The sequence below is a fragment of the Psammomys obesus genome, unplaced genomic scaffold (assembly GCF_907164565.1).
Source record: "Psammomys obesus unplaced genomic scaffold, mPsaObe1.curated_primary_1811, whole genome shotgun sequence".
In the NCBI taxonomy this organism is placed as follows: Eukaryota; Metazoa; Chordata; class Mammalia; order Rodentia; family Muridae; genus Psammomys; species Psammomys obesus.
In genome coordinates this window covers 2,898,614-2,922,964 of record NW_026587382.1, presented here as the reverse complement: position 1 = coordinate 2,922,964, position 24,351 = coordinate 2,898,614, and the positions used below count along the sequence as shown (strand labels likewise).

At 48.4% G+C, this 24,351-nt stretch overlaps 3 protein-coding genes across 5 annotated transcripts in view; all 3 read right to left on the bottom strand.

Annotated features, from left to right (window-relative positions):
- Positions 1-508: 508 nt before the first annotated feature.
- On the bottom strand, positions 509-4,822 carry CUNH1orf56 (chromosome unknown C1orf56 homolog). Its single transcript, XM_055603824.1, has 2 exons — positions 3,766-4,822; positions 509-840 (listed from the first exon to the last, which is right to left on the bottom strand). Exons 1-2 carry the CDS (start codon positions 4,780-4,782, stop codon positions 820-822), a joined length of 1,038 nt encoding a protein of 345 aa, XP_055459799.1. The 5' UTR covers positions 4,783-4,822; the 3' UTR covers positions 509-819.
- Positions 4,823-5,528: 706 nt separating this feature from the next.
- On the bottom strand, positions 5,529-13,927 carry Bnipl (BCL2 interacting protein like). Its single transcript, XM_055603847.1, has 10 exons — positions 13,884-13,927; positions 13,129-13,224; positions 12,751-12,815; positions 11,870-12,094; positions 8,701-8,883; positions 8,107-8,209; positions 7,838-7,969; positions 6,412-6,498; positions 6,151-6,249; positions 5,529-5,607 (listed from the first exon to the last, which is right to left on the bottom strand). The coding sequence occupies exons 1-10, from the start codon at positions 13,925-13,927 to the stop codon at positions 5,571-5,573; spliced, it is 1,071 nt and encodes a 356-aa protein (XP_055459822.1). The 3' UTR covers positions 5,529-5,570.
- A 2,167-nt stretch (positions 13,928-16,094) lies between these two features.
- Positions 16,095-24,351, bottom strand: part of Prune1 (prune exopolyphosphatase 1) — a 29,385-nt gene continuing 21,128 nt past the window's right edge. For all 3 annotated transcript variants that reach the window (XM_055603665.1, XM_055603664.1, XM_055603666.1), the window contains 2 exons: positions 20,653-20,811; positions 16,095-17,783 (listed from right to left, as the gene is read on the bottom strand). In XM_055603665.1, the coding sequence (XP_055459640.1) occupies positions 17,358-17,783; positions 20,653-20,811 (585 nt within the window). In that variant the 3' untranslated portion in view covers positions 16,095-17,357. The remainder of the gene's footprint in view (positions 17,784-20,652; positions 20,812-24,351) is intronic.

Genomic DNA, 24,351 nt, shown 5'->3' with positions numbered 1-24,351 from the left:
GGTCAGTAAGGAAAGGCCACCGTAGTCTCTCAGGCGGAATCCTTGTTCTTGCTCGTCCCTCTCCTTCGTGCCTCAAACTACTTATTTTGACCAGATGTGCTCTGTCGTCCCCTTAATCCCAGCACTGGAGAGGCTGGTGGGTCTCTTGAGTTTGAGGCCAGTCTGTTCTACACAGCAAGTTCTAGTCTATCTAGGGCTAGGTAGTAAGGCCGGCCCCAAAAAACCAAATTGGTTTTTGGGTTGGGTTGGTTTTCTGAGACAGGATGTCTCTGTGTAGCTCTGGCTGGCTGAGAACTAGTTCTTAGAACAAGGCTGGCCTTGAACTAAAAAGTACCGGAATTAAAGGTGTGCGTCACCGCTGCCCAGCCATGTTTTGGTTTTGGATTTTGAGACAGGGTTTCTCTCTGTAGCCTTGGCTGTCCTGAACAAGATTTGTAGACCAGCCTGGCCTCGAGCTCACAGGGGTCCGCCTGCCTCTGCCTCCCAGAGTGCTGGGATTACAGGCGTGGGCCACTGCACCCGGCTATATGTTTTGCTTTAAAACAGTACTAGAAATGAGCAGTGTGAACATTTTATCTAGGAAGACGGAGTAGAGGAGCAAGCTAGAGGCTGCTGCCTCTGAAGTCCCTGAGCCCTCTGTAAAGACACAAACCAGTGCTGCGGATGGAGCCTTGGGCTCCACCAAAAAGAAAAACGAGACCAAAGTATGCATTTTGTAGGTTTTTTTTTTTCTCTCTCTGTATTAAAAATATATAGTGGGTGCTGGGGTTGAAAAGGTAGGTTACGGCATAGACATCATCTCTTAGGGTGAAGTGGCCATTACCTCTGGGTTCTTTCTATCTGGGGAAGGCAAGAAAATAAAAGGAGAGATTATAATCCTTCTACATTCCATTCCTTGCTTTACCCTGCTGCAAACCATTTCCTCAACCCTACTGGTTTGGATTAGTGTCTGTGTGTGTGTGTGTGTGTGTGTGTGCGCGCGTGCACGCGCGCGGCAGCTACGTGTGCACACACGTATGTCCTTGCATGTTCTTGAGTGTGCCAGGAGTCGACATCTGTTGTCTCCTTGATCACTCTGCTTACTGAAATGAGGCCTCACTGAGCTGGTCACACGTGCATGACTTCTGGAGGTGCCTGGGGATCGAACTTTTCTCGTGGTTACAGGGCAAGCTTTTTATCCATTGGGCCCTCTCCCCACCTCTGCTTTTCCTCTTTATGTTTCTTCATTTATTTTGTTTAGTGTTTTAAAACAGGGTCTCATGTAGCCTAGGTTGCCCTTGAACTGTGTAGCGGAGAATGACCAAAATATTTTTGGGTTGTTGTTGCTAAGGTTTATTCTGAGCTGATCAGACTTGGTAACACATGGCTTTAATCCTAGCACTTGGGGCTTGAGACCAGCCTGGTCTACTTTCTGAGTTCCAGCCCAGCCAAAGCCACATACACCCTCTCTCTCTCAAAAAAAAAAAAGATTTTGTGGGAATGGGGCCCATACAGTAGACCCAGAGGCCAGCTCCCCACCCCCCTTTTGAGACAGGGTTTCTCTGTTGTAGCCTTGTCTGTCTTAGACTTACTTTGTAGACCAGGCTGCCCTGAAATTCTCAGAGATCTGCCTGCTCCTGCCTCCTGGAATGCTGGGATCACAGAAGTGGGCCACCATGCCCTGCTGCCTGATCCTCTTACTTGCAGAGTCACCCTCCTGACCTGACCTGGAACTTCTGTCTGCATGGGCACTCAAGGGCAGGTGCCCACAGTTCTGGGGTGGGATCCCCCTCAAGTAGGAATTACCCAGGTGGCTGTGAGTGCCTGGTGTGTCTGTCCTTTAGAAGAGCAGTACGTGCTTTGAACCACTGAGCTGTCTTGCCTCCACCTACCAATCCACCACCATGACCAGTTTGTGGTGCTGAGGCTCAACCTGTACCTACGAGGCAAGCACTCTGCTAGCCGAGCTACAGAACTCTCCAGCCCCCAGGTGCTTTATTTTTATATTAAAAATAGAACTGGACTCTCAAGGAGGAAAACAAAAATAGAAACCAGTTAAGTCACCCTTTATTTTCTTCCTCCCACACCCATCACTCATCCCTAGCAAATGAGACCACTTTATCCAGTCAGTCTGAACCTATAGTAAAACTTTGTTTGCTTGCTTGTTAGAGACAGGGTCTCATTATGTAACTCTGGTTGGCCTGGAAGAACTTATATAGACCAGGCTGGCCTTGAACTCGCAGATCAGCCTGTCTTTGCCTCCCAAGTGCTGGGACTAAAGGTGTATACTACCACTCCTGGCTTCTTTGTGAAATTTTAAGTTGCTGGGTAGAGTCCCAAAGGGACAGTCCTTTGGGAACATGGGTACTGGTGGAAACCCTGGTTTCAGTTGTGTGGCCCTGTCCCTGTTTTCTTCCTTCGGTGATGGGGATTGAACTGAGGGCCTTGTGCTTGTGCTAGGGAGGCCACAGAACTGCACCCCAGCCCTACTAGCTTGGAAACCTGTCTCTTCATCCGTAAACAGGAAAACACCCTGTAAGGTGAGGACAGATCCGAGAATGGCCTCAGATGTTGGCTGTCGCTGTTGCCCAGCATTAAGTCACTGTATTAATCAGAGTGGAGAGATGGCTCCTCAGTTAAGAGCACCAGCTGCTCTTCCAAAGGACCTGGGCTCAATTTCCAGCATCCACATGGCAGCTCACAACTATCCGTAACAACAGTTCCAGGAGATCCAACTCTTTTGTGGCTTCCGTGGCCACCAGCTGCACAGACATACGGAAGTTTAAAAAGACAAAAACCCAACCTAACACATTTTTTAAACTTTCTTGATCATTATTTGGTTAATATATTTCGTGTCCATTGTCTATGCATTTAGTCAAGTATGGTAGGAAAATTGTGAACAATCAGACAGGACTACCTATCAAAACTCTCAAAAAGAAACAAAAAGGGAAAGAAGTCTTACTTGGTCAATAATAATGTGATGACCAGTAAGACAGCTAAATAGCCAGGATTTGTTCAGCAAGTGTCAAGGCATGGTGCTGCACGCTGTTACCCTCCTGTAGAAGGAATGGCATCCTTGGCTACACAGTGATCTCAAGGCCGGCCTGAGCTACAGGGGACTCTTTCCTAGCTTGTGTGATGGCTCTAAGCCTGACAGCCTGAGTTTGACCTCTGGAAACCACATGTTGGGATGAAGGAACTAGCTCCCACAAGTTGTCCCGTGACCTCCACAAGCGCATACACAACAAACATGCACACGGATGTAAAAAGAAAACTTGAACCCAGCAGGGGCAGAAGGATCTGATCTGTTTGAGTTCAAGGCCAGCCTGGTCTATGCAGTGAGTTCTAGGACAGCCAGGGCTAAATAAAGAGACTCTGCCTCAAACCAGAAACTGTCTCAAGAAATAGGTAGCTGAGCCTCCCACTGTACGGAAGGTTGAGGTGTCGGAAGAATCGCCTCAGCCCAGGAATTATAGACTAGTCTAGATAACATAGTGAGACTTGATCTCAAAATAAAAAAAAAAAAAAAGTGGGCTAAGCAGGCTGTCAATGCAGTTTAGCAGAACACTGCTTACCACGCTCAGGCCCCAGTGGCGTGTGCATGTGTACCCGATAGGCACCAAACAAAACACAAAAATGGGCCAAGACTGACCAGTGCAGGTTATGACCCAACCGGGTACCTCAGTCACAGCTCATTCAAGTACACTGTGTTAGCGACAGGATTTGGGACATCAGGACTTTTTAGATGATCGAGAGAGGCCCTGGCTCAACAGCAGGACAACTTACTGGTTGCATCTCTGTGAACACTGAAGAAAGGCTGTTCCAGATATCCTCCAGGCCATTCCTGACACTTTTCCAAAAGGCAAGAGCTGGGCTGGGGCTAGTGAGAGGGAGGATGGGTCTGCGTCTCAGGTGGCCGGAAGCCAGAGGAGACGTGGGGCGGCTGGACCGAGAGCTGCAGCCGTCGTCAGGGCAGAGATCTGAGTCCAGAGGGCACTCCTCCCGTTGCTTGTTGCAAGTCCCACATTCCTCGTAGGTGCAAGGCTTGTGCTCTGTGCGGAGTTCGCTCAGCGCTCCAACCCGGAGGTGCCCTGAAAGGCCACGCAGCTTCCCAGCCCGGCTCCTGCTCATGGTGCCTGACTTACAGTGGCAGTGCCATGGGCCCCAGGGCATCAGCATCAGCCGCAGATCCTCAGGAGGTGGCATGGCTGTGGGTGAGGCCTTTGGCCACGGGGTCGGGGTGGACCCAGGTGTCGACCACTGGTGCAGGGTGGACTCGGAATTCAGGTCCAGAGTAGGCTTTGAAGTGAGGGTCGACAGATCGTGGGTTATTCTAATGTCTCGCTCCTGGCTATTGGCTACAAACCTCCCGGTGGTGCTGGAACTTTCCATAGTACTGGAGGTCGAAGAGAAAATTCCAGGATTGGTGGGTTTTTTGGTATCAACCAACGCCCCCTCTTCCAAGGAGCCATCGTTATTGAAATTGGAGTTGGCCAGTGACGACCGGCTAATGCTTGACACAGTGGACAGGAGCTCAGCGGCTGCCGGGCCGGCCAAGCTGTCGGCAATGACCAGGGCATCGTTTTCATCCTCCAGATTTGCCTTCACCTTCCGGGGTATATAAGTCCGGGCGGTGGGGCTTGTGCTCCGGAGGCTGCGGGCTGGGCCCCCGAAGCGTAAGCTGATCCGCTGCATCCCTGTCGGGGTGGCGGTCGGGTTTGACGTCTGGTCTTGGGCCCCCGCCGCCCGGAGCCCCAGACTTAGCAGCAGGGCCCAGAGCAGCATGCAGGCGGCGGGGACCATGGGACTGGGAGGCCCAAGCTCCTACCTCCTCTCCCTCCCTTCCGCGTTCCGACAACCCGCCAGGTCTCGAGGTCGTTTGAACAGACCCGGAGGGAGCTCCGAGGCACGTGCCTCGCCCCTCCCCTAAGTGCTCTTCCGCGCAGGGCCAGCAGCCCAAGGGGCTGAGCTAAAAATCTCAAGGAACCCTGGAAAGCAAGAATTCTGTGCCAGAACCGAAAGGCAGATTGTGATGTAAGGGCTTGGGGGGCGGGGGGCAGACTTGAGCAGACTTAAATCTCTCACCACAGTTTATTAAAGTCCACAGGCCTGAATTTGCTAACGAGGGTGAAAACACAGGTTATGACAACAGTCCCTCCCAGATCACAGGCAGCAGACGACTAAGAAGGGGTTGGCTCTTCAAGATTTTGCAAGCTGGCTCCTGGCCTCCCAGCAGACAGGCTGGCTGTGGCTGTTGGTTAAGCCCTTGACCTTTCATCCACCTCCCCTCCAAGGCTGCTAAGATAGCTAAGATGCGAAGGATCCCAGCGGTTTTGATTACAGAGAAGAAAAATGAGACGCACATTTTATAGCTAAAGGAGAATTAAAACCCAGAGCTCTGACCTTCCAACGCCACACTCAGCCTTCTTTTTGGACAGCCCAAATGCAAGCCACCCCACATACGGGGTTCCCACGCTCAAATCCCAGCTTAAAGGCAGTGTCCAGAAGAGGGTATCACATTGAGAAGTGAGGGTCCAGTGGAACTGGAGCTCTGGTGCGCAGACCGACTGTGATCTTTGCCCAGTTTGGTGTTAGGTACCCTTCGAGCCATGGAGATCCTGGTCCAGCCTACAGAGGGTTGGGAGAGAGAGGCAAGGTGAACTGGAGGAGCTAGAAAACTGAGTGCTTGAGTCATCTCCCATCATCTGTTTGCTAACATATTCCCACTGGATATTCTCTCTTCCCTGCTGGCTTAAGCCCTTGATAATTTGTCAGGCTACACTGATACAGCTCTTCTGTGCTGGGATTGTTCCTCAGTGCCCCCCACCCCACCTCAGTGTCTCTTGCAGAACATTTTTCACTTGTCCTTTAAGCTGTGTCTACATTTTTTTATGAATGGGAACACATGCATGCCATGAATTTATTCCACCGTGTAGGTTCTAGAGCTTGAACTCAAGTCGCCAAGCTTGGGAGTGAGTACTTTTACCCACTGACTCATCTCACTGGCCCCCTTCATGTGCCAAATATAATACTGTCCTTAATTTTCCCATGGAAACAACCAGAAACAGGGCTTGTGTGTCTTAGTTCTCTGTATCTCCCCAGAGACATTAAGAAACAGGATTGGCTTTAGACATTCCATCCCAAACTAGCATCCTTGGGTGCAGGACTTACTGTCTGACCACTTCAGGTATGTGGACTTGATCTAGGCTGATGAGCTGGGCCAGCTCCCCAAGGCTGTCCAGAAACCGGATCTTTCGTGTGAACTTGGAACTGAAGAGAGAGTAAATTATGTTTAATATTGGGAGACTGATCCTGGAGGATCTCATAGAAAGAAATGTAGCAAACAGAATGGCAAGGCTAGAAAGAGGGCAGGATCAGACCGCCTCGGCAGTGAAAATAGAGAAAGGGTATCCTTATGCCTTGAGTTAGTACCTGATGAAGGGCCGAACCAGGGCCAGGAAGGCCTTCACATACCACGTAGCGTGAACGACCACCAGGGCTCGAAGGTTTTTCCGAAGCCTGAGAAAGAACCCAACATGCTCACATGTCCCCTGTCCCACCTCTGCCCTTAGGCACAGGTGGGCAACCTTCTATGCTGCAGGCTCTTTGGTGTCTTTCTCATTTCCAAATTTCTCTGGCAGCTGTGCCAAATCACCATGTCTTAAATTCTTCCCAATTTATTCTGCCCTCTATACTCCATGTTTAGGGACATGTTCCTTTAACAGTACCTCAGTCTTCGCAACTCATTTCCCTCCACCCTACAGGGATTCCTTTTGCAAACTTCTCCATCTCTTCCAACTGTGTAGCCCAGGCTACAAGTGGAGGCCAGGTGTTAGGGAGCCTGTGACCCCAGCAGAGGCAAGAGGCAAACCAGGGCTACACTGAGATTCCAAAGCCAACTGGGGCTACGTGAGCCCCTACATGAAATAAAACACAGCCTTCCCCCAAACAAGAAACAACATAGCTCTTAAGTGAGAAAAAAAAAATCAGCAAGGTGGAAAAATCAGCAAGGAGGAAAAAACGGAAAAGGTGCAGGAAGAAAGATAATTAAGCAAGGGTGAGTTGGGACAGGCCAGGCATGGAGGTAATACCTGTAATGTAAGCACTGGGGGCCGTAGAGAGGCAGGAAGAGCAGGAGTTCAAGGTTATGGTTAGCTACAGAGATCGTGCAAGGCCAGCCTGGACTATATGATGAGGAAACAAAGGAGAAAAAGAGAAACATGAGTGGAGCCAGCACAGTGGCACACGCCTGTAGTCCCAGCAATTGGAAAGGTAGTGGCAGCTTGATCTCTGTGAGTTCAAGACCAGTCTAGTCTACAAAGTGAGTCCAGGACAGCCAAGGCTACACAGAGAAACCCTGACTGGGGAAAAAAACAAAACAAAAAGTACCATGGGTGACTTACATATCAGGAATGAAGGAAGAGAAAACAGTGGAGATGTGGAGAGTGGCAAGACTGGGATAAAGGAGAGTGACCCCATGCATCAGGCAACACGCTGTGTGGATTTACAAGGAGACGGGACAGGAAAGCGAAGGGACCTGTCCAAAATGTAGCTAGTGAGTCATGAGGGCTGGGTGTCCCTGACAGCACAGGCTACAACAGGAGACACTTTTAAAGGGATGTAGAAGGACAAAGGAAAGAAGAACATTGGGCATGGTGCCTCAGGCCAGTGATCCCAGTACTCAAGAGGCTGGGCAAGAAAACCTTGAATTCGAGGACAGCCTGAGCTATAGCAAGCAGTCCTCAGAAAAGAAAAACGAAAATAACAAGAAATACACAAAGTATCAACCAAAAGAAAAAAATAGAAAAATGGAAAAGAGATGGTAGAGAGTTGGGGCCCTCCTGTCCTGGGGTCTCACCTCCTATCCAGGGTACGATAACACTGGCGTATCCAGGCGAGAGGTGGCACTTGGGCCCTGCTTGTGCCTCCATTCAAGTGAACAAGCAGATAATTTTCAGCTACCAGCAGTTCCAACGTCCCCACCATATACCTAGGGGACAACATTGGGAAAGGTATAGGCTGGGTGTTTCAGGAGCGCGGGAACAGGCGTATAGAGAGCATCCTCCAGTCAGCTACTGATTCTGGACAGGAGTCTTTTCCACCTTCCCCTTCAGGTTTCCACCTCACCTGAACAGGTGTTCCATGACATAGGTGTAGTTGGGGATGCTGCTTCGGGGTAGATAGCAGGAAGCAAAGAGGATGACAGCATTAAGGCCATCACCGTGATAACCTGAGGACCAATATGAGAAAAACTGACTCAGCTGCAAATCTGTAAATAGACAGTACTTCTGTTTAAGGGGAGGGATTGTGAGGGTCTTTGGAAGTCACAGGAAGGATGCTAAGCTAAAGCATGTGAGCCAAGCTGTCAGTTATTTTTGGTGATTGTTTTATTTTGTAGATAAGTGTTCTGCCTGTGTGTGTATGTATGTACTGTGGGAACCAGAAGTTGTGAGATCCCCTGGAACTGGAGTTACAGTGCTCTGACCTGCTGAGCCATCTCCCGAGCACAAATGTCACCATAGCTGTGGTTTTCATGTACTATTACTGTGTATGTGCACATATGGGTCTATGTGGGGGTCAGAGGACAACTTCTCTGGAATTGGGTCTCTCCTCACACCTCTCCATGGATTCTGGGATCAAATTCAGGTTGCCTCACATGCATGTCAATCACCTTTACCCACAGTGCCATAGTTTTCATCCTTATATTGTCTTTTTTCTTACCTCCATGAGACAGCACTTTCTTATAGGGCTCAATGATGGTCATGTCCACCCGCTGCTCTCGCTGTCCTGTTCGGAACACTCTCCAGCGATGACCATCTTCTCCAGCCACATCCCATACACAACCCCGGCCCAGCCTTTCTGCTGCCTCACTGGCCCCCAGGCCCTCTGCCCGAGGCAAATCATCTAAAGCACACAGGAGGGAAAAATCAAGAAGGCGGGGTTCTTGTAATTCCCTTGGATCAATAGTTTACTCCAACTGTTTGTACATTTGGGTTTTTGAGAGAAGGTCTCGCTGTGTGGCTCAGACTGGCCTCCAACTCACAACTGTTCTGCCCCAGCCTCTTGAGCGCCAGCGTTACAGGTGTCCACTACACATCTCCGGGAATTTACTGCTTTTAACCTCTCATGTTTCAGTATTTTCACTGGCTCTCAGCTTGTCCAGCTCAACTCGTGTGTCTCTTCTGCCACTCCCTAACTTACCCTTTCCCTTAGGGTTCTCTGGGTCTCTCTCTCTCTCCTTTTCCCCATCACTTGCTCCCTCCCTCTCTCCTTCGTGTGTGTGTGTGTGTGTGTGTGTGTGTGTGTGTGTGTGTGTGTGTGTGTGTGTAGTTGTCTAGACTGGTCTTCAAGTCACTATGTAACTAAGGATGACCTTGGATTTCTGTCTGTCGTATCTCCCAACCCCTGGGATCTCATGCGTGTACAGCCATGCCCAGGTTCTACTAAGGACTTCATGCATACTGGGCGAGCAGCACCCAGTCAATTAAACTACATCCTCACACCTCTTTTTGCTGAGATAAAGTCTCAGTTCAATTTCATTTTGGTATTGATCTTTCAGTCCTCCCACTCCAGACTCTCCAGTAGCTGAATGACAAGTGTGTCATAATAAGCATCCAAGTCACGTGCCCTTATTTCTTTCTTTTTTCTTTTTGAGTCAGGGTCTTACTCTGTAGCCTTGGTTGTCCTGGAACTCACTCTGTAGCCTAGGCTGGCCTCAAACTCACTATGTATCAAGAGCTAGAGTTTTCTTGAGTAATTATTAGTGTTTTTGTTTCGTTTTGTCTTGTGTGTGTGTCTGTGCGTGTTTAGTGTTTTGGAGACACTGTGTCTCTGTTTAACCCTGGCTGTCTTGGGACTCAAAATGCAGACCATGCTGTTTGTTGTTCTGAAGCTCACAGAGATCTGCCTATGTCTCTCCTGAGTGAGTGCTGGGATTTGGCTCTGGCCTTTTAAAACATGGGCTGTGGCGATGTAACTGGCCCTCATGTTTGCATGGCAAGGACTTTGCCAACAGAGGTATCTGCCCACGCTGTAGTCAGGCTACAGTCACTAAATGTGACCAGACACCCCATGATTAAAACCTTTGTGTTATTCCTCATTGTGCAGCTTACAAAAGTCTGTACCTCGTAGCCTAGCAACAGGGGCCACCAGGATAGAACTCTGCCTGTTTAACCCAGCACTATCTTCTGACACCCTTCCTCTGCCTCCGGGCCCTACAGGAATGTCATATAGCAATAACAATAATTCTATAGTTGAAGAGCAGATTCAATAACCTATCCTTTTCTCCTATTATTCCTATATGATATTAATTTCATGCTACACAGCCCTTCATATGTAAGTAGTCAGGCTTTGTGCTTTGAACTCCCCAGTGCACCGTGCTATTGCCTGGATAGCTACATCTGCCTAGAACATGCCTTCCCCAACCCCAATAAACATGACCCTTAACATTCCGTCTTCTACTTAGAATCTTCTCAACATCCACACACGGACAGCCCGACCGTCGGCTGCATTATTTATAGGTATTTATTTTCTAAGGGTGGAACCGTGCTTGTATTGTTCGTTAAGTTCACTTGGAGACAAGGGCTCACGCTGTAGCCCCTTCAGTAGCCTAGAGTGTCCTCAGACTCCTAGCAATCTTCCCACCTTAGCACTGACCAGTTCACAGACGTGCCTCCATCCCTCCCTTGCCTCTGCCCCCAGCTTTTTGTCCTTATTGATCTCAGGCCTGTCAGGCGGCATGTGGCTGTAGTCCCAGCCCTTGGGAGGCCAAGACAAGAAGAATCTTGAGTTTGAGACCAGCTTGGCTTACAAGAGACTCCCTATCCCAAACACAACAGCAGTAACAGCCCTGGCTCAGGGCAGCATGGAACAGCCAATTCACGAATTTTTTTCTTTCATTTTTAAAATGGTTTTTCAAGACACAGTTTCTATGTGTTATAGCCTGGCTGTTCTGGAACTCACCCTGCAGACCAGGCTGGCCTTGAACTCACAGAGATTCCCCTGCCTCTGCCTTCTGAGTGCTGGGATTAAGGGTGTGTGCTGCCACCGCCTGGCTCTTTTTTTCTTTTTTAACCTCTATATTTTTCTCTTGTTTGTTTGCTCTTTTGTTTATTTTTGAGACAAGGTCTCACAACGTATCCCAGACTGGCCTCAGACTCAGAGATCCACTTGCCCCTGCCCCCTAAATGCTGTGATTAAAGGCTTGAACCACCATATGAAGCTTTGATCTTCTGTTATTATTCTTCTTCTTTTTTCTTAATTACTATTTTATGTGTGTAAGTGTTTTCTTGAATGTGTGTCTGAGCACCACGTGTGTGTCTAGTGCCTGTGGAGGCCAGCAGGTGTTGGATCTCCTGGACCTGGAGATACAGGTAGCTATGAGCCTGTATGTGGGTGCTGGGGATTGAATCCATGTCCTCTAGAAAAGCAATCAGTGTTAACTGCTGAGCCACTTCTCCAGCCCTTCCATCTTTTTCTTAATACACTTCTCCTCCTAGTCTTTGGCTGGTCTCCTTTCCACTCTGGGAGCTGTTCCTTTCCTCTCTGAGGCAACCCATGTTTCTATCTGGCCCCTTAGCTACTACTTCATCATCTCTTTTCTTTACTTTTTTAGATTTATTTATTATTTTACACGTATGTATGGGCAGCACATGGATGCCCGGTGGCCTTGAAGGTCAGAAGAGGGCATCAGATCCCCTGGGCCTGGAGCTACAGATAGTTGCCAAGTGGGTGTTGGAAACCAAACCCAGGTCCTCTGGAAGATCAACCAGTGCTCTTAACCACTGAGCCAATACTGCGGCCCCCCCTTATCATCCCAACAGCCCATCCATCCACCCTCAGCTGAATTTCCGCCCACTTCCACCAGCCCTGCCCTGGGGTCTGCTCCCACCTTCCCATTCAAATTCATGTCCGCTGTCCAGCTGCTCAGAGTCCGAGGGTGTCTCCAACTCATCCACCTCCAGGTCCAAGCTGCCGTTAGAAGAGGAAGACGCAGAGTGGGTGGGGGAGGCTCCATTGTCTCCTGTTCCCGGAGTCAGGCTCAGCTGCAGTTCTGGGGCAGAAAGACGCTTCCGCATAGGGCGCTGGCCACACAGGGCCAGAGTGCTGGGGGTACCTGTGCTTGGAAGACAAGGAGAGTACACACATGGAAAAACTTGTGAGCTGATGGTGATTTGAGATCCCTGTATGGAATGGAGGCATATGCCTGCAATCCCCACACTACAAAAGACGGGCAAGAAATCCTAAGTTCTAGTTCTTGACCACATATCAAGTCACAGACCAGCCTGGGCTACATGAGTCTGGCCTCAAGCTCACAGAGATGCCCCTGCCTCTGCCTCCCAAGCCCTGAGATTAAAGGTGAGCATCACCACACCTTTGCTTGTTTCTTTCTGTGTGTCCAGTTATTTCTTGTGCATGTCTGTCTATGTGCCACATGTGTGCCTGCTCTTCTCACAGCCCCAAAGGGGGTGTAAGGTCTCCTGGGACTGGAGTTAAGGACGGCTGTGAGCCACCTTGTGGGTGGTGGAAATCAAACCAAGGTCCTCTGGAAGAGCAGCCAGTGCTCTTAACCAGTGTGCCATCTCTCTCCAGCCCCAACATTTAATTTTTAACTTGAAAATACCATGACTTCTGAGAAAGGGAAGTCACACAGGGCAAATGAAAAGGGAGAAAGAGGGCTACAAAGAGACAGAAGCTACAATGAGACCCTTGCTGTAAGCCAGCCCCAGAGGTGGACTAAAACCAGAGGTCTTTCCATTTTCCTTTCCCTACCTGCCTGTGCATCTCTCTGAGGGTCTTCAGGATCTCCAGACGGACCAGGATCCTCAGGAAGCAATCTGGAGGGGAGGGATTGAACAGAAGCTCAGACACCCCAGCCTGGTGCCAGCTCTCAGCTTCCCTCTCCACTGTAAATGTTTTCTCCTCTTGCCACTTTCCCCCAAAGTTTTTGTTTCGTGTCTACGGGTGTGTTTTGCCTACATGTTTATTTGTGCACCACATGGGTGCCTGGTGCCCTTGGAGCCCAGGAGGAGGTGCTAGATCCCCTGGGAGCAAAGGATGGTTGTAAGGCTCCATGTGCCTTCTGAGACTCAAACCTGGGTCCTCTGGAAGAGCCAGAGGACAGGGAGGGCAAATGGCTCTCAGCCTCACCTAGGAAACTCTTCATCTTGCCATTCTTCCTTCAGCTCCAGCTCTCCAAGTCTCAGGGCTGCTCCTGGCTCTGGGGCTCCTGCCTTCTCCTCAGCCCTGATGGTCAGCACCACAGAAGAAAAGTCGATCAATGAGATACCCTAGACAGTAGCCTGAGGGACCCAGACAGAAGATGGCAAACCCTGGCATGGAGAACATGCTGCCGGGGCACTCATCTAGAGAGAGATCACCTGCTGCTGAGTGGGGCAGAGTGGGTGGACCAGCAGGCTGGTCATTTGCCTCTGTGGTAGTGGCTTCACCTACTGTGTAGGACTGAAAGGCATCGCACAGAACAACTGGCTGGAACCCAGACAGACCTGCCTGGTTAACCCTGGGCAAGGCAGTAGCAGATGGCACCTGGTCAGCCCTGCCTGTCCTCTGTTGTGCTGGGGAAATGGGACACAGGTGGCTGGACAGAGGCAGGAAGGAGGGATTCATTCACTGAGAAGCAGAACCAGGGTCTAATTTCATTTCTGAGCCAGCTTTCCTAATGGCTATTCTAGAGGAGTTAGATAAAAAAAGACGGCTCGTCAGACATAAGACAGGAACTTTTCCTTAAACTGTGGATTTGGTTCCACACTGTATTAATTTCTGCCCCAAACGACCCTGCTCCTTCTCTGCAAATGCCTTTCCAGGCTCTTCTTTGAGGAACCGGGTAAGGCCTGGGTGGTGGGAAACGCCCTCTCCAGCTCCAATCAGGCCAAGGCCTTACTTACCCTCCTTCTAATGTCTTTTTCCCCGTTTCTTGCATAGTCCCCATCTTCACAGGTTGTCCTGTGTTCTTTGGGCCCTTAAGCAGACTAGGAGGCTGTGGTCCCAGCCCCCAACGCTCTTTCCTTTTCTGTCTCAGCTGTTGCTCCTGCCTCTGAGGAAGCAGGAGGTGTGGAAGGGAGGTAACCTCATCTTCAAACAGGTTTTGCCACCTCCCCTCCCAAGGAGCAGGTTTGCCCAAAAGCCCAGCCTCTTGTGTGGGGGCGGGCTTTCAGGTGAAGAGTAAGGGTGGCAATTTGTTCTCCATTTCGGATTCTTTATAACCGGGAAGCCCTTTGTTTTGCCCTTTTAAAGGGTTAGTGATAATTTTATGTCAGTATGTGTGAATTCCTGCAGAAGCCTGAAGCTGGCATTGGGTATGTTCCTCTATTTACGGAGGCAGGGTCTCTCAACTGAGACCAGAGCTCACTGATTTCAGCTGGCCAGTTTAACTCTATGGAGTCCCCTGACTATTCCTCCTGAGTGGCGGGATTATGGGATTACAGGCAGATGCTACACCTGTCCAGCCTTTGTGTGTCCTGGGGATCCGAACTTGGGTCCTTTTGCTTGGATAAGTGTCTTAGCCCAATGAGCCAGCTGCCAAGCCTTTATTTTTCAGATTGTCTCATATCAGAACAGCCTGATGTGGAATAGGTGGGTTATCCTTCCGCCTTGGTTCTACCGGGAGCTAGGCTTTATTTATTTTTAGAGTACCATTTTTATTTTTAGAGTGCGTGAGGATGCGCGTAGGCTTGCGTACACATGCGTGTGCGAGGCGGCCAGGAGAGGTGTACCCCTTTATCACTTTGCCGGTTTTTTTGAGACACGGTTTCTCCCTAAACGTGGATCCTGGCTCTTGCATTGGCTAGGCTGGAATCCAACAAGCATCAGCAATTTTCCTGTCTCTACTCTGCCTGGAGCTGGGCGGGGAGAGGTACAGGCCTTTGTAGGGTTGCCACCTTGTTACATGGGTGCTGGGATCTGAACTCATCTCCAGGACTGAGGAGAGAGCACTTTTAACTGAGTCATCTCTCTAGCCCTGGGAGCTTAACGTTTCTTTAAAAATGTGTATGTGCATGAGGGGACTGCCTGAACATCTGCCTGTGCACCAGGGGCACGGCTGATGCCCCTAGAGGGCAGAAGAGAGTGTTAGAGTGTTAGAGCTCCTGGGACTGGAGCTACAGATACTTGAGAGCCCTGTGGTTCTGAGAATTGAACCTGGGTCCTCTGCAAGAGCAGCCAGTGCTCTTAACCCCTGAGCCATCTCTCCAGCCCTTAAAAATGATTTTTGGTTATCTTGGCACTGGGAGACTCTGCCCACATCATCTTACCGCCCCAGTAGCTACTTTTAAAAGCTGGTCCTGGTGAGGGCCTGTAACCTCGGCTTCTCAAGATGCTGAGGCAAGGTTGCAAGTTCAAAGCCAGCCTGGGCAACTTAGCCCATCATGCAGTAAAAAGTTAAAAATGGAGCCTGGCAGTGGTGGTACATGCTTTTAATCCCAGTATTGAGAATTCTCTGAGTTCGAGGCCAATCTGTCCTACAGAGTAAGTCCTGGGATGGCCAAGGACAAAGGAAGCCGGTCTCAGGGGAGAAATAAGAAAGTTAAAAATGAGCTAGAGATAAAGATGGTCAGTGGCAGGTCACCTGCCTAACATGCATGAGTCCCTGGGTACAATCCCAGAACCACACACATACAGGTAAAGCTAGAAACTATTTTGGTTTTAAGTCTGTCTTGGGTCTACTTTTCCAGCATAAGGAAAACAGAGGAGACAAGCCAGGGAAGCTCATGTATGCAATTCTATCATGGGAGAGGCTTGTGCAGGAGGACTGCCGTGCATGAGAGGTTAGCCTCAGCTACATATAAGCTAGGGCAGCTTGGGAGACTGTCTCAAAAAAAAAAGAAGAAAGAGAAAGAAAAGGAAGAAGGAAGGAAAGAGAAAGAAAGAAAAAGAAAGGAAGGAAATAAGGAAGGAAGAAGGAAGGAAGGAAAGAAAGAGAGGAAAAAAAACCTAACTCAGTCAGAGTGGGAATGGGAATTAAGGAAAGGCTGAAGTGACTGAAGCCAGCTCATAGCCAAGTTAACAAGGTCCAAGGAGGAGGGCCAGAGATGAGCCTGTGGGAGGGGCAGGATTAGCAGAGGGAAGGCCCGATTATACTGATAAAAAGAGGCAAGACCTCAAATCAGAAGAAAGTATTTAATATGAAACAAAATGCAAAACAAAGTACCAAAGTCACAGAACACAGTCCCTTTGGGCTCAGTGACTGCACCAATAGTTCACATTCCCAATGGCTACAGATGGACCCTAAAGTGGTCAGACTGCCCCAAACCACCACACACCCTACCCTACTGTTTGGCCATACTGCTTGCAACTTATATGGGGTAAGATCGGGGAAACGGCTTGGTGAAAAGGGGGGGAGACAGGGAAAGTCTACACATGCAGACTACACTGGGAGAGAGCTTGCCGCTGGGTCACGATTACACCCTGTACATGCTGCATAAGGCTAAGTCCCTTGGTACAATCACACATAAACACAAAACAATCAAGTGACCCCAAGCACTCCCGGGAAAGACAAAAAGAAAAATACAACAAAGCAGAGGAGAGAGAGGATGGCAGGAAGAGGCAGGTCACAGAATACCATGGAACATCTACTCCTAACCCTCATTTACAGATGTGGAGGTGTCTCACCAGAAGACACCCTATGCTTTCTTGAACTCACCAGACCCACTACAGCACAGGCTCAGCCAATTTCTACCCTTTTGGCAAAAATGAGATCTTACAGCCATCCTGGGTGCCAGGAGATCTCAAGAACCCTAGATCCTTAGGATCTCTTCTGGCTTCCTGTGACTCTGGGACAGAAGGAGCCAAAGAAATAGAAAGTTGGGACATCTGTTCAAGACAAGAGACTAGCCAAGTATGATAGTACATGACTACAATTTCAGCACTCAGGAGGATTAGGAGTTTAAGACTAGCCTCAGATACACACAGAGTTCAAGGCCAGCCTAGGGCTACATCAGTCTCTGTCTCAAAAAGAAAGTAAAAAGGTGAAGTAGTGCATGGAGACAGGCAGTAAAATTGGTTTCATGACAGATCCTGGCAGTCCACCATCCTCTGAGGACACACAGATGGAGTCTACATTCCTTTAGTCCTGCTTGGCTAGGACAGGGACAGCATCACACTGTACCTTCCCAAACAGAATAGAAAAAAATCAGTGCAGATTAAATAATAAAATTAAATAAAACTTGTCTGGCAGAGACGGGAGAGAGGAGGCAGAAAGCCATTCTTACAGCAGCTGCTTTTGGTTCCCTCCCAGTTTTATGAGAACAGCACACCAGACCCTGGAGCAAGAGACACGGTTGCTGAAATAGTCAAACATCTCAAAACATGCATTTGAGGCAGGCCAACTGCCTCCTCCTCACCTCCCCACCCTCTTCCAGCGGTCACTTATTTGACGGGGAGACTCTGGCACACTGAGACAGTGAGATCTGACTGCACTTCTCAAAGATGGCCTCAGCAGAGAGCTTTGGCAGCTCATTCAGAGGGCACTCGTCCACCAAGCTGTTCATGGGCGTGGGTGGCAGCGGAGGGTCTTCTTCATCTTGACTCAGTCCAGATATCACAGAGTTGCCTGCCCCATCCAGTTCCTTGTCTGCCTGCTCCCTGGACATGCCTGCCACCTCAGGCTGCCCTCCAGGCATCTTCATCGAGTCAAAATATGCTGACAGGGCTTCTTGGAGCACAGGCAGAAGTTTCTTTCGAGAGACCTGGGTGTTGCCTTGAAGATAGGATTGGAGGTTGGGAGAGATGCTTGGCATGGGGGTCAGCTTCAGGGGTGGGGAGGCGCACTGTTCCAGGGCTCCACAGACCTACAGAAGACAGGACAGGAGATGATGTGCAATGCGGCACAGCAGAGAGCTGAGGCTTATAACAGGGGCAAAAGTGTTTTGCTTGCTTGCTTATTAGGTGAGACAGGGTCTCACTAAGTACCTGGTTGGCCTAGAACCCACAGAGTTTCATCCCCTCTGCCTTCTGAGTGCTGAGGTTACCCTGTGCCACCATGGCCAGTTTTTGAGGTGTTTGGGATCAAACTGAGGGCTTCAAACATTCAGAGAACACGCTGCAGATGATTTACATCTCTATACCATTTCCCCACCTCCTTTTTTTGACACTTACTTGGGAGCTCAGGCTGGCCTTTAGTGCACTGGAATTCCCCTGCCTCAGCTTCCCATGTGCTGATATTACAAGTATAAGACACCCTGCATGGCTGGAACATTTATTTGGATGACATTTTGTTTCATTAACAAAGAAATCAAAGTGCATGGAGGTTTTCTTGAATGAAATCACATGGATGATGGAAGAATCTCAAACAGGACCCAGGACCGCTGTCACTTGAGATAATGTGGGTTCCATGTGTATACTGGTGCTCAAGGTCTTGAACTTTTTCTTTAGGTAGGACAGGACTAGCACTCAAGTAGAGATCGGAGGACTAAGACCGAACAAACCAAGGATGGGGGATAGGCCAAGCAGGCTGCCAATCTGGATGTTTACAAATAGCTCTTTCTATTGGTACAGCTACTAAACTCACATATGGTTAGGGTAACTGAGGCTTGCATAGATTAGCTCCGTTTTCCTTCCTTTCTTTTTAAAATGTTTGTTTGTTTATGATTTTTTTGAGACTGGGTTTCTCTGTGTAAGCCCTGGCTGTCCTTGACTCACCTTGTAGACCAGGCTGGCCTCAAACTCACAAAGATCCACCTGCCTCTGCCTCCCAGAGTGCTCGGATAACAGTTGTCCACTACCGTTCTTGACTTAATGATTTATTTTTATTTTACGTGTATCGGTGTTTTGCCTGCATCTGTGTGAGGATGTCAGATCCCCTGGAACTGGAATTACAGACAGTTGTGAGCTGCCATTTGGGGACTGGGAATTGAACCCAGGTCCTGCGGAAGCGCAGCCAGTGCTCTTAACCTCTCTTAACATGTTTTTTCTTTTTTTGAGGGTTTCTCTAGGTAACCCTGGCTGTCCTGAAACTCACTCTGTAGGCCAGGCTTTCCTCAAACTCAAGAGATCCACCAGCCTCTGCCTCCGGAGTGCTGGAATTTAAGGTGTGCACCAGCGTGACCAGTAGATTAGGTCACAGTTTGTACAAGATGAAACTGACATTTGAACCCAGGACTGTCACTAGAGTAGTGTTCTAAAAGTTAGTAGTAGTATACTACTACTAACAGGAGGAAAGAAAGGGCAGAGCTGACTGCAAAAGGGTCCTATCTCCCAGCACAGAGAGCGTGGGCTAGGCAGTTAGTCATCAGATAGGGCGGCCGAGGCGGGACTAAGTTCCGGAGGGGGAAGGGTCCTTTCTGACAGCCTAGGCACCTTCTCGTTAACATGGTCGGTAAGAGCTCCATGTTCCGAACACCAAATCTGCCTCAAAGTGCACTTCACACTAATGATCACGGCAGACTGTGCAGTAGCGACTCTCACCATGACTCAGGTCCTCTGGCTTAGCTCAAAAGGCAGGCAGGGGCCACACAGAAAAACATGTCCATATAAAACCCACTTCTCTCCATAGCGCCAGCTACCCCTCACCAGAGAGGGAGATAAAGAGGAAGCAGCAGCTAAGGGCAGACATACCTTTCCTGAGTGCAAAGGACTTCTGGCTGGGCTGTCCTGAGCACGCTCACAGTACAAGCAACCCAGAGTCTTGAGTCATTTTGAATCAGTAACCAACAGAGAAAACAAAAGGAAGGCCAGGAAAGAGGCTGGGTCAGTGCTGAGCCCTTCTCTGGCGTGCAGTATCCAGATGGACCCCGTGTGCTGCACAGTTGAAAAGATTCCTACCGTGTGTTTAGGGGCTGGTGTCTCCAACCCTGAGCTACACCCCGTCTTCTCTCCTGTCCATAAATTGTCAAGACTACAGAGATTTATTTTAGGGTCCGACTATATAGACCTGGCTGGCCTCAAACTGGTGGGCTATCCTCTTGCCTCTGCTACCTACTGTTAGAATTAGAAGTGTGTGCGGCCATGCCTGGCAATAGCTCTTAGGGTTCTCTGATAGATTCACCACTATTAAGTAGAGCAGGCCATAGTTCCTACATCCTGGGAACAGGAGCCTCAGTCAGTATGACCCATGAGAGCAAGCTTTAGCTACAGGTGGGTATTTCCTTCTCACCAGAGTTTGCCTCAAGCTCCTTGTCAGCGTAAATTGTTGTCTCTAATCTTCAGAAACACTTTTCTCAGTAACTGTATGACTAAGACTATTCCCTTGTAGAAAGCATGAACAAAAAGCAGGTGGCCTGGGTGCAGCCTGGGCTACTGTGTAAGATCCTGTTTCAGAACAAAAATAGGGCCAACAGATAAGGGGACTTGCTGCCCAGGCTGACTGCCTGTGTTTGAGCCCCAGGACCTACAACTGTAGAAGAAGTGAACTGATTCCTGCAAGCTGGCCTCTGAGCTCCATGAATGCACGCACGCGCACAAGATCCCAGCATCTGTACTGCATGGCTAACGAACACTTGTCACTCTAGCTCCAAGGAACTGAACACCCTCTTCTGGCCTACACACACACACACACACACACACACACACACACACGTGCACATTCTCACATGGATACATAAACACACAAAAGCAAATAAAAATTTAAACCACATACAACTCAAGGCAAGGCCCTACAGCAGAGATACACAAAGGCACACTCAGGCCATTGACCCTCGGGTTGACACGATGGAGACTCACTGTCATTCGAAGTGCTACGTGTGGACAGAAAACAGCCAATTGCCGTACTGGCTCATTGTCAGTATTGAAAAAGATAGTCATGGCCACCAGGGCATCGTAGCTGTGATCATGGCAGAAAGTACTGAGATCTGTGAGGAGGTTTGACCGCTGCAGAAAGGCCTGGATGGGAAGAAAAAAGAGAGTGATGAGAACTTATGAGAACTTTCTTAGTCACCAACAAACCTTCATGGAGTGCATGCAACTCACAAATTGTGTAACACCGAAATGGTATACAGTGTTTCCTCTGGAGATTGTGACAGAATGGGGAGAATATAGACTTTCAATTAGGACAGAACTGTTTTGAAAATCAGCTCTATTACTACATTGCTTCTAAGGAATCAGATAAAGAAGTGGTATTAACCCCCCTGGGCCTAAGTTTCCTCAATAAAACAAGACAGCATTTACTAGAAAACTCTTTTCTTTTTTTTCTTTAAGATTTTTTATTTATTATATATACAGTGTTCTGCCTGCACACCAGAAGGGGGACCAGATCTCACTGCAGATGGTTGTGAGCCACCATGTGGTTGCTGGGAACTGAACTCAGGACATTTAGGAAGAACGGTCAGTGCTCTTAATCTTTGAGCCATCTCTCCAGCCCTAGAAAACTCTTTTCAAACTTAAACATGGAGATAACAAAGAATAAAAATGTGAGCGGTTGCCTGGCAGTGGTGGCCCACACCTGTAATCCCAGCACTTGAGGCAGAGGCAGGCGGATCTCTATGAGCTGGAGGCCAGCCTGGTCTACAGAGTGAATTCTTGTACAGCCAGGGCTACACAGAGAAACCCTGTCTCAAAAAACAAAAACAGAAACACCATCAGTGGCGGTTGCTTATGTGCTGATTAGATTTTCTGCCAACCTGTCACAGGCTGGGTCATCTGGAAAGAAAAAACCTCAACAGAGAAAATGCCTACTGGCAACCCCGTGGGACATTTTCTTCATTAATGATTGATGTGGAGCGGCCCACTTACCTTCTGGGTCATAAAAAGAAATAAACAGAGCAAGCCATGAAGACTAAGCTAGGAAGCATCGTGCCTCCATGATCTCGGCTTCAGTTCCTGCTCCCGGGTTCCTGGCTGTTTCCCACAATGGTAATCCACCCTTTGCTCATTGCTTGCCAATCTATATTAGCCAAATATTTTCCATGCAGCATTTTCTCTAATATATAATACCATCATTTCCTTTTTTTTTAAGATTTATTTTTTGTGTTCATTGGTGTTTTGCCTGCATGTATGTCTGTATGAGGGTGCCAGATCCTCTAGAACTGGAGTTAAAACAGTTGTGAGCTGGCATGTAGGTGCTGGGAATTGAACCCAGGTCGTCTAGGAGAGCAGCCAGTACTCTTAACCACTGAAGCATCTCTCCAGCCCCACCCTTTATTTCAAATCAGGGCCTTTCTCTATCCTGGCCTTTCTTCTTTAATTAATTAGTGTGGCATATGTACATGTACGTGCAGGTGGACATGAAGGCATGAGTCTGTGCAGAAGTCTTATTCCCGGGAGATGGGGGTCTCTTGCTGGAGCTGGAGCAAGGCTGGCAGCCAGCCAGCCTCAGGTATCCTCCTGCCTCCTCCATACCACACTAGAGTTGCAAGTTGCAGGCTGTGCCCATGCCCAGCTTCTGTGTGTTCTGGAGATTTGAACTGGGGTCTTCCTGATGGAGTCCTCTATATCTGGCTGTTCTACAGTATTAATTTGTACAGTGGTTGGATGTGTGGTCTTGAATGTTGTCGTTTGCTTTCCAAATTAGGTGATCTACCATGGCTTCTTAAGCTATGGATAACTGTGGGTGAGATCCCACACGGGGTCTCGTAACTGAGAGTAACGGAATGAGAGGCAAGAAAAGTTTACCAGGTTTCAGTGGTAAAGCTTTGTCCCGTATGTCCCTGGCGCTGAAAACAAACCCATGGGGCCACTGTATAATATGAACTGAACCACTTGTTTGTTCAGGGTTAGTTTATTGTATGTGTTTAGCCTGTGGACGTACCTGCACTATGTGTGTGCTTGGTGGTGTCCACAGAGGCCAGAAGATGCCATGGAACCAGAACTATAGATGGTTGTGAGCCACCACATGCATGCTGGGAACCAAACTCAGCTTCTCTGCAAGAGCAACAAGTCCTCTTAGCCACCGAGCCATCTATCTCTCCAGCCCTTGGTTGCCGTTCTTATTCTTTTCTAAGGTTCATTTGATTTTCAAGTGCCCATGTGTACCTACACATGTGAATGCTGACACCTTTGGAGACCAAAAGCATCAGGGTTGGAATAAGGAAAGGCCAGAGTAAAGGCCAGAGGTAAGATAAAGGAACGAGAAAGACTTTAGATTGTATAAGGACAACAAAAAAGCGCAAAGCAAGGGTGACAGGTTGTGCTCCATTTGTTATTTTATCTATTTAATTATCTGAGATATGGTCTCACTATGTAACCCTGGCTAGCCTTGAACTCCTAGAGATCAACCTGGCTGTGCCTCCCAAGTATTGGGAATAGAGGCATTTGCCACCATACCTCTTAGGGTTACTATCGCTGTTGCAAAAAGCCACAATCAAAAGCAACTTGAAGATGAAAGGGTTTACTTGGCTTACATTTCTGTATCGTAGTCCATCATTGAAAGAAGTCAGGACAGGAACTTAAACAGGGCAGGAACCTGGAGGCCAGGGCTGATACAAAAGCCATGGAGGGATGCTGCTCACTGGCCTGCTTCACATGGACTGTTCAGCCTGCCTTCTTACAGAACGCAGGATCACCAGCCCAGGGATAGCCTCACCCACAACAGACTGGGCTCTCACACTGATCACTAATTAAGAAAATACCCTATGGGCTTGCCTATGGCCTAATTAAAAAAAAAAAAAAAAAAAAAAAAGGATTTATTGGGGCTGGAGGGATGGCTCAGCATTTAAGAGCACTATCTAGTCTTCCAGAGGTCCAGAGTTCAATTCCCAGCAACCACATGGTGGCTCACAACCATCTATACTGGGATCAGATGCCCTCTTCTGGGATGCAGGTGTACATGCAGATAAAGCGTCCATCTACCTAAGATAGATAGATAGATAGATAGATAGATAGATAGATAGATAGATAGATAGATAAATCTTAAAAGATTTATTCCTTTATTTTTAAAAAATTATTTATTTATTATGTATACAATATCTGCATGTATGCTTTCACACCAGAAGAGGGTGCCAGATCTCACTATAGATGCTTGTGAGCCACCATGTGGTTGCTGGAAATTGAACTCAGGACCTCTGGAAGAGCAGACAGTGTTCTCAACCTCTGAGCCATCTTTCCAGCCCAGCCATATATATATATATGGTTTTGTTTGTTTGTTTATTTTTGACACAGGGTTTCTGTATGCAGCCTTGGCTATCCTGGACTCTCTTTGTAGACCAGGATGGCACAGAGATAGGCCTGCCTCTGCCTCTTGGAGGCAGAATTATCCTTGAGGCAGATTAATTACTATTGGGATTAAAGGTATTGCATGTGCCACCACACTTGGCCCCTACAGCCAAATCTTGGGAGTTATTTTTTAGATTGGGGTTTCCATCTCTCAAATGACTCTAGTTTGTATCAAACTGGTATAAAACAATCCAGAACATCTAGCCTGAGATATATACATTCATTCTAAAACTTTTTGGCAAAAAAAAAAAAAAAAAAAAAAAAAAAAAAAAA

Coding starts and splice junctions, on each gene's coding strand:
- CUNH1orf56 (XM_055603824.1), bottom strand. CDS start 4,782: ATGGTCCCCGCCGCCTGCATGCTGCTCTGGGCCCTGCTGCTAAGTCTG. Junction 841..3,765: donor TGTTCACAGAGATGCAACCA/GTAAGTTGTCCT, acceptor TGCCTTCCCCAG/ATAGAAAGAACCCAGAGGTA.
- Bnipl (XM_055603847.1), bottom strand. CDS start 13,927: ATGGGGACTATGCAAGAAACGGGGAAAAAGACATTAGAAGGAGG. Junction 8,884..11,869: donor ACATGAATTTGAATGGGAAG/GTGGGAGCAGAC, acceptor TGTGTGCTTTAG/ATGATTTGCCTCGGGCAGAG. Junction 7,970..8,106: donor GTCATGGAACACCTGTTCAG/GTGAGGTGGAAA, acceptor GTTGTCCCCTAG/GTATATGGTGGGGACGTTGG.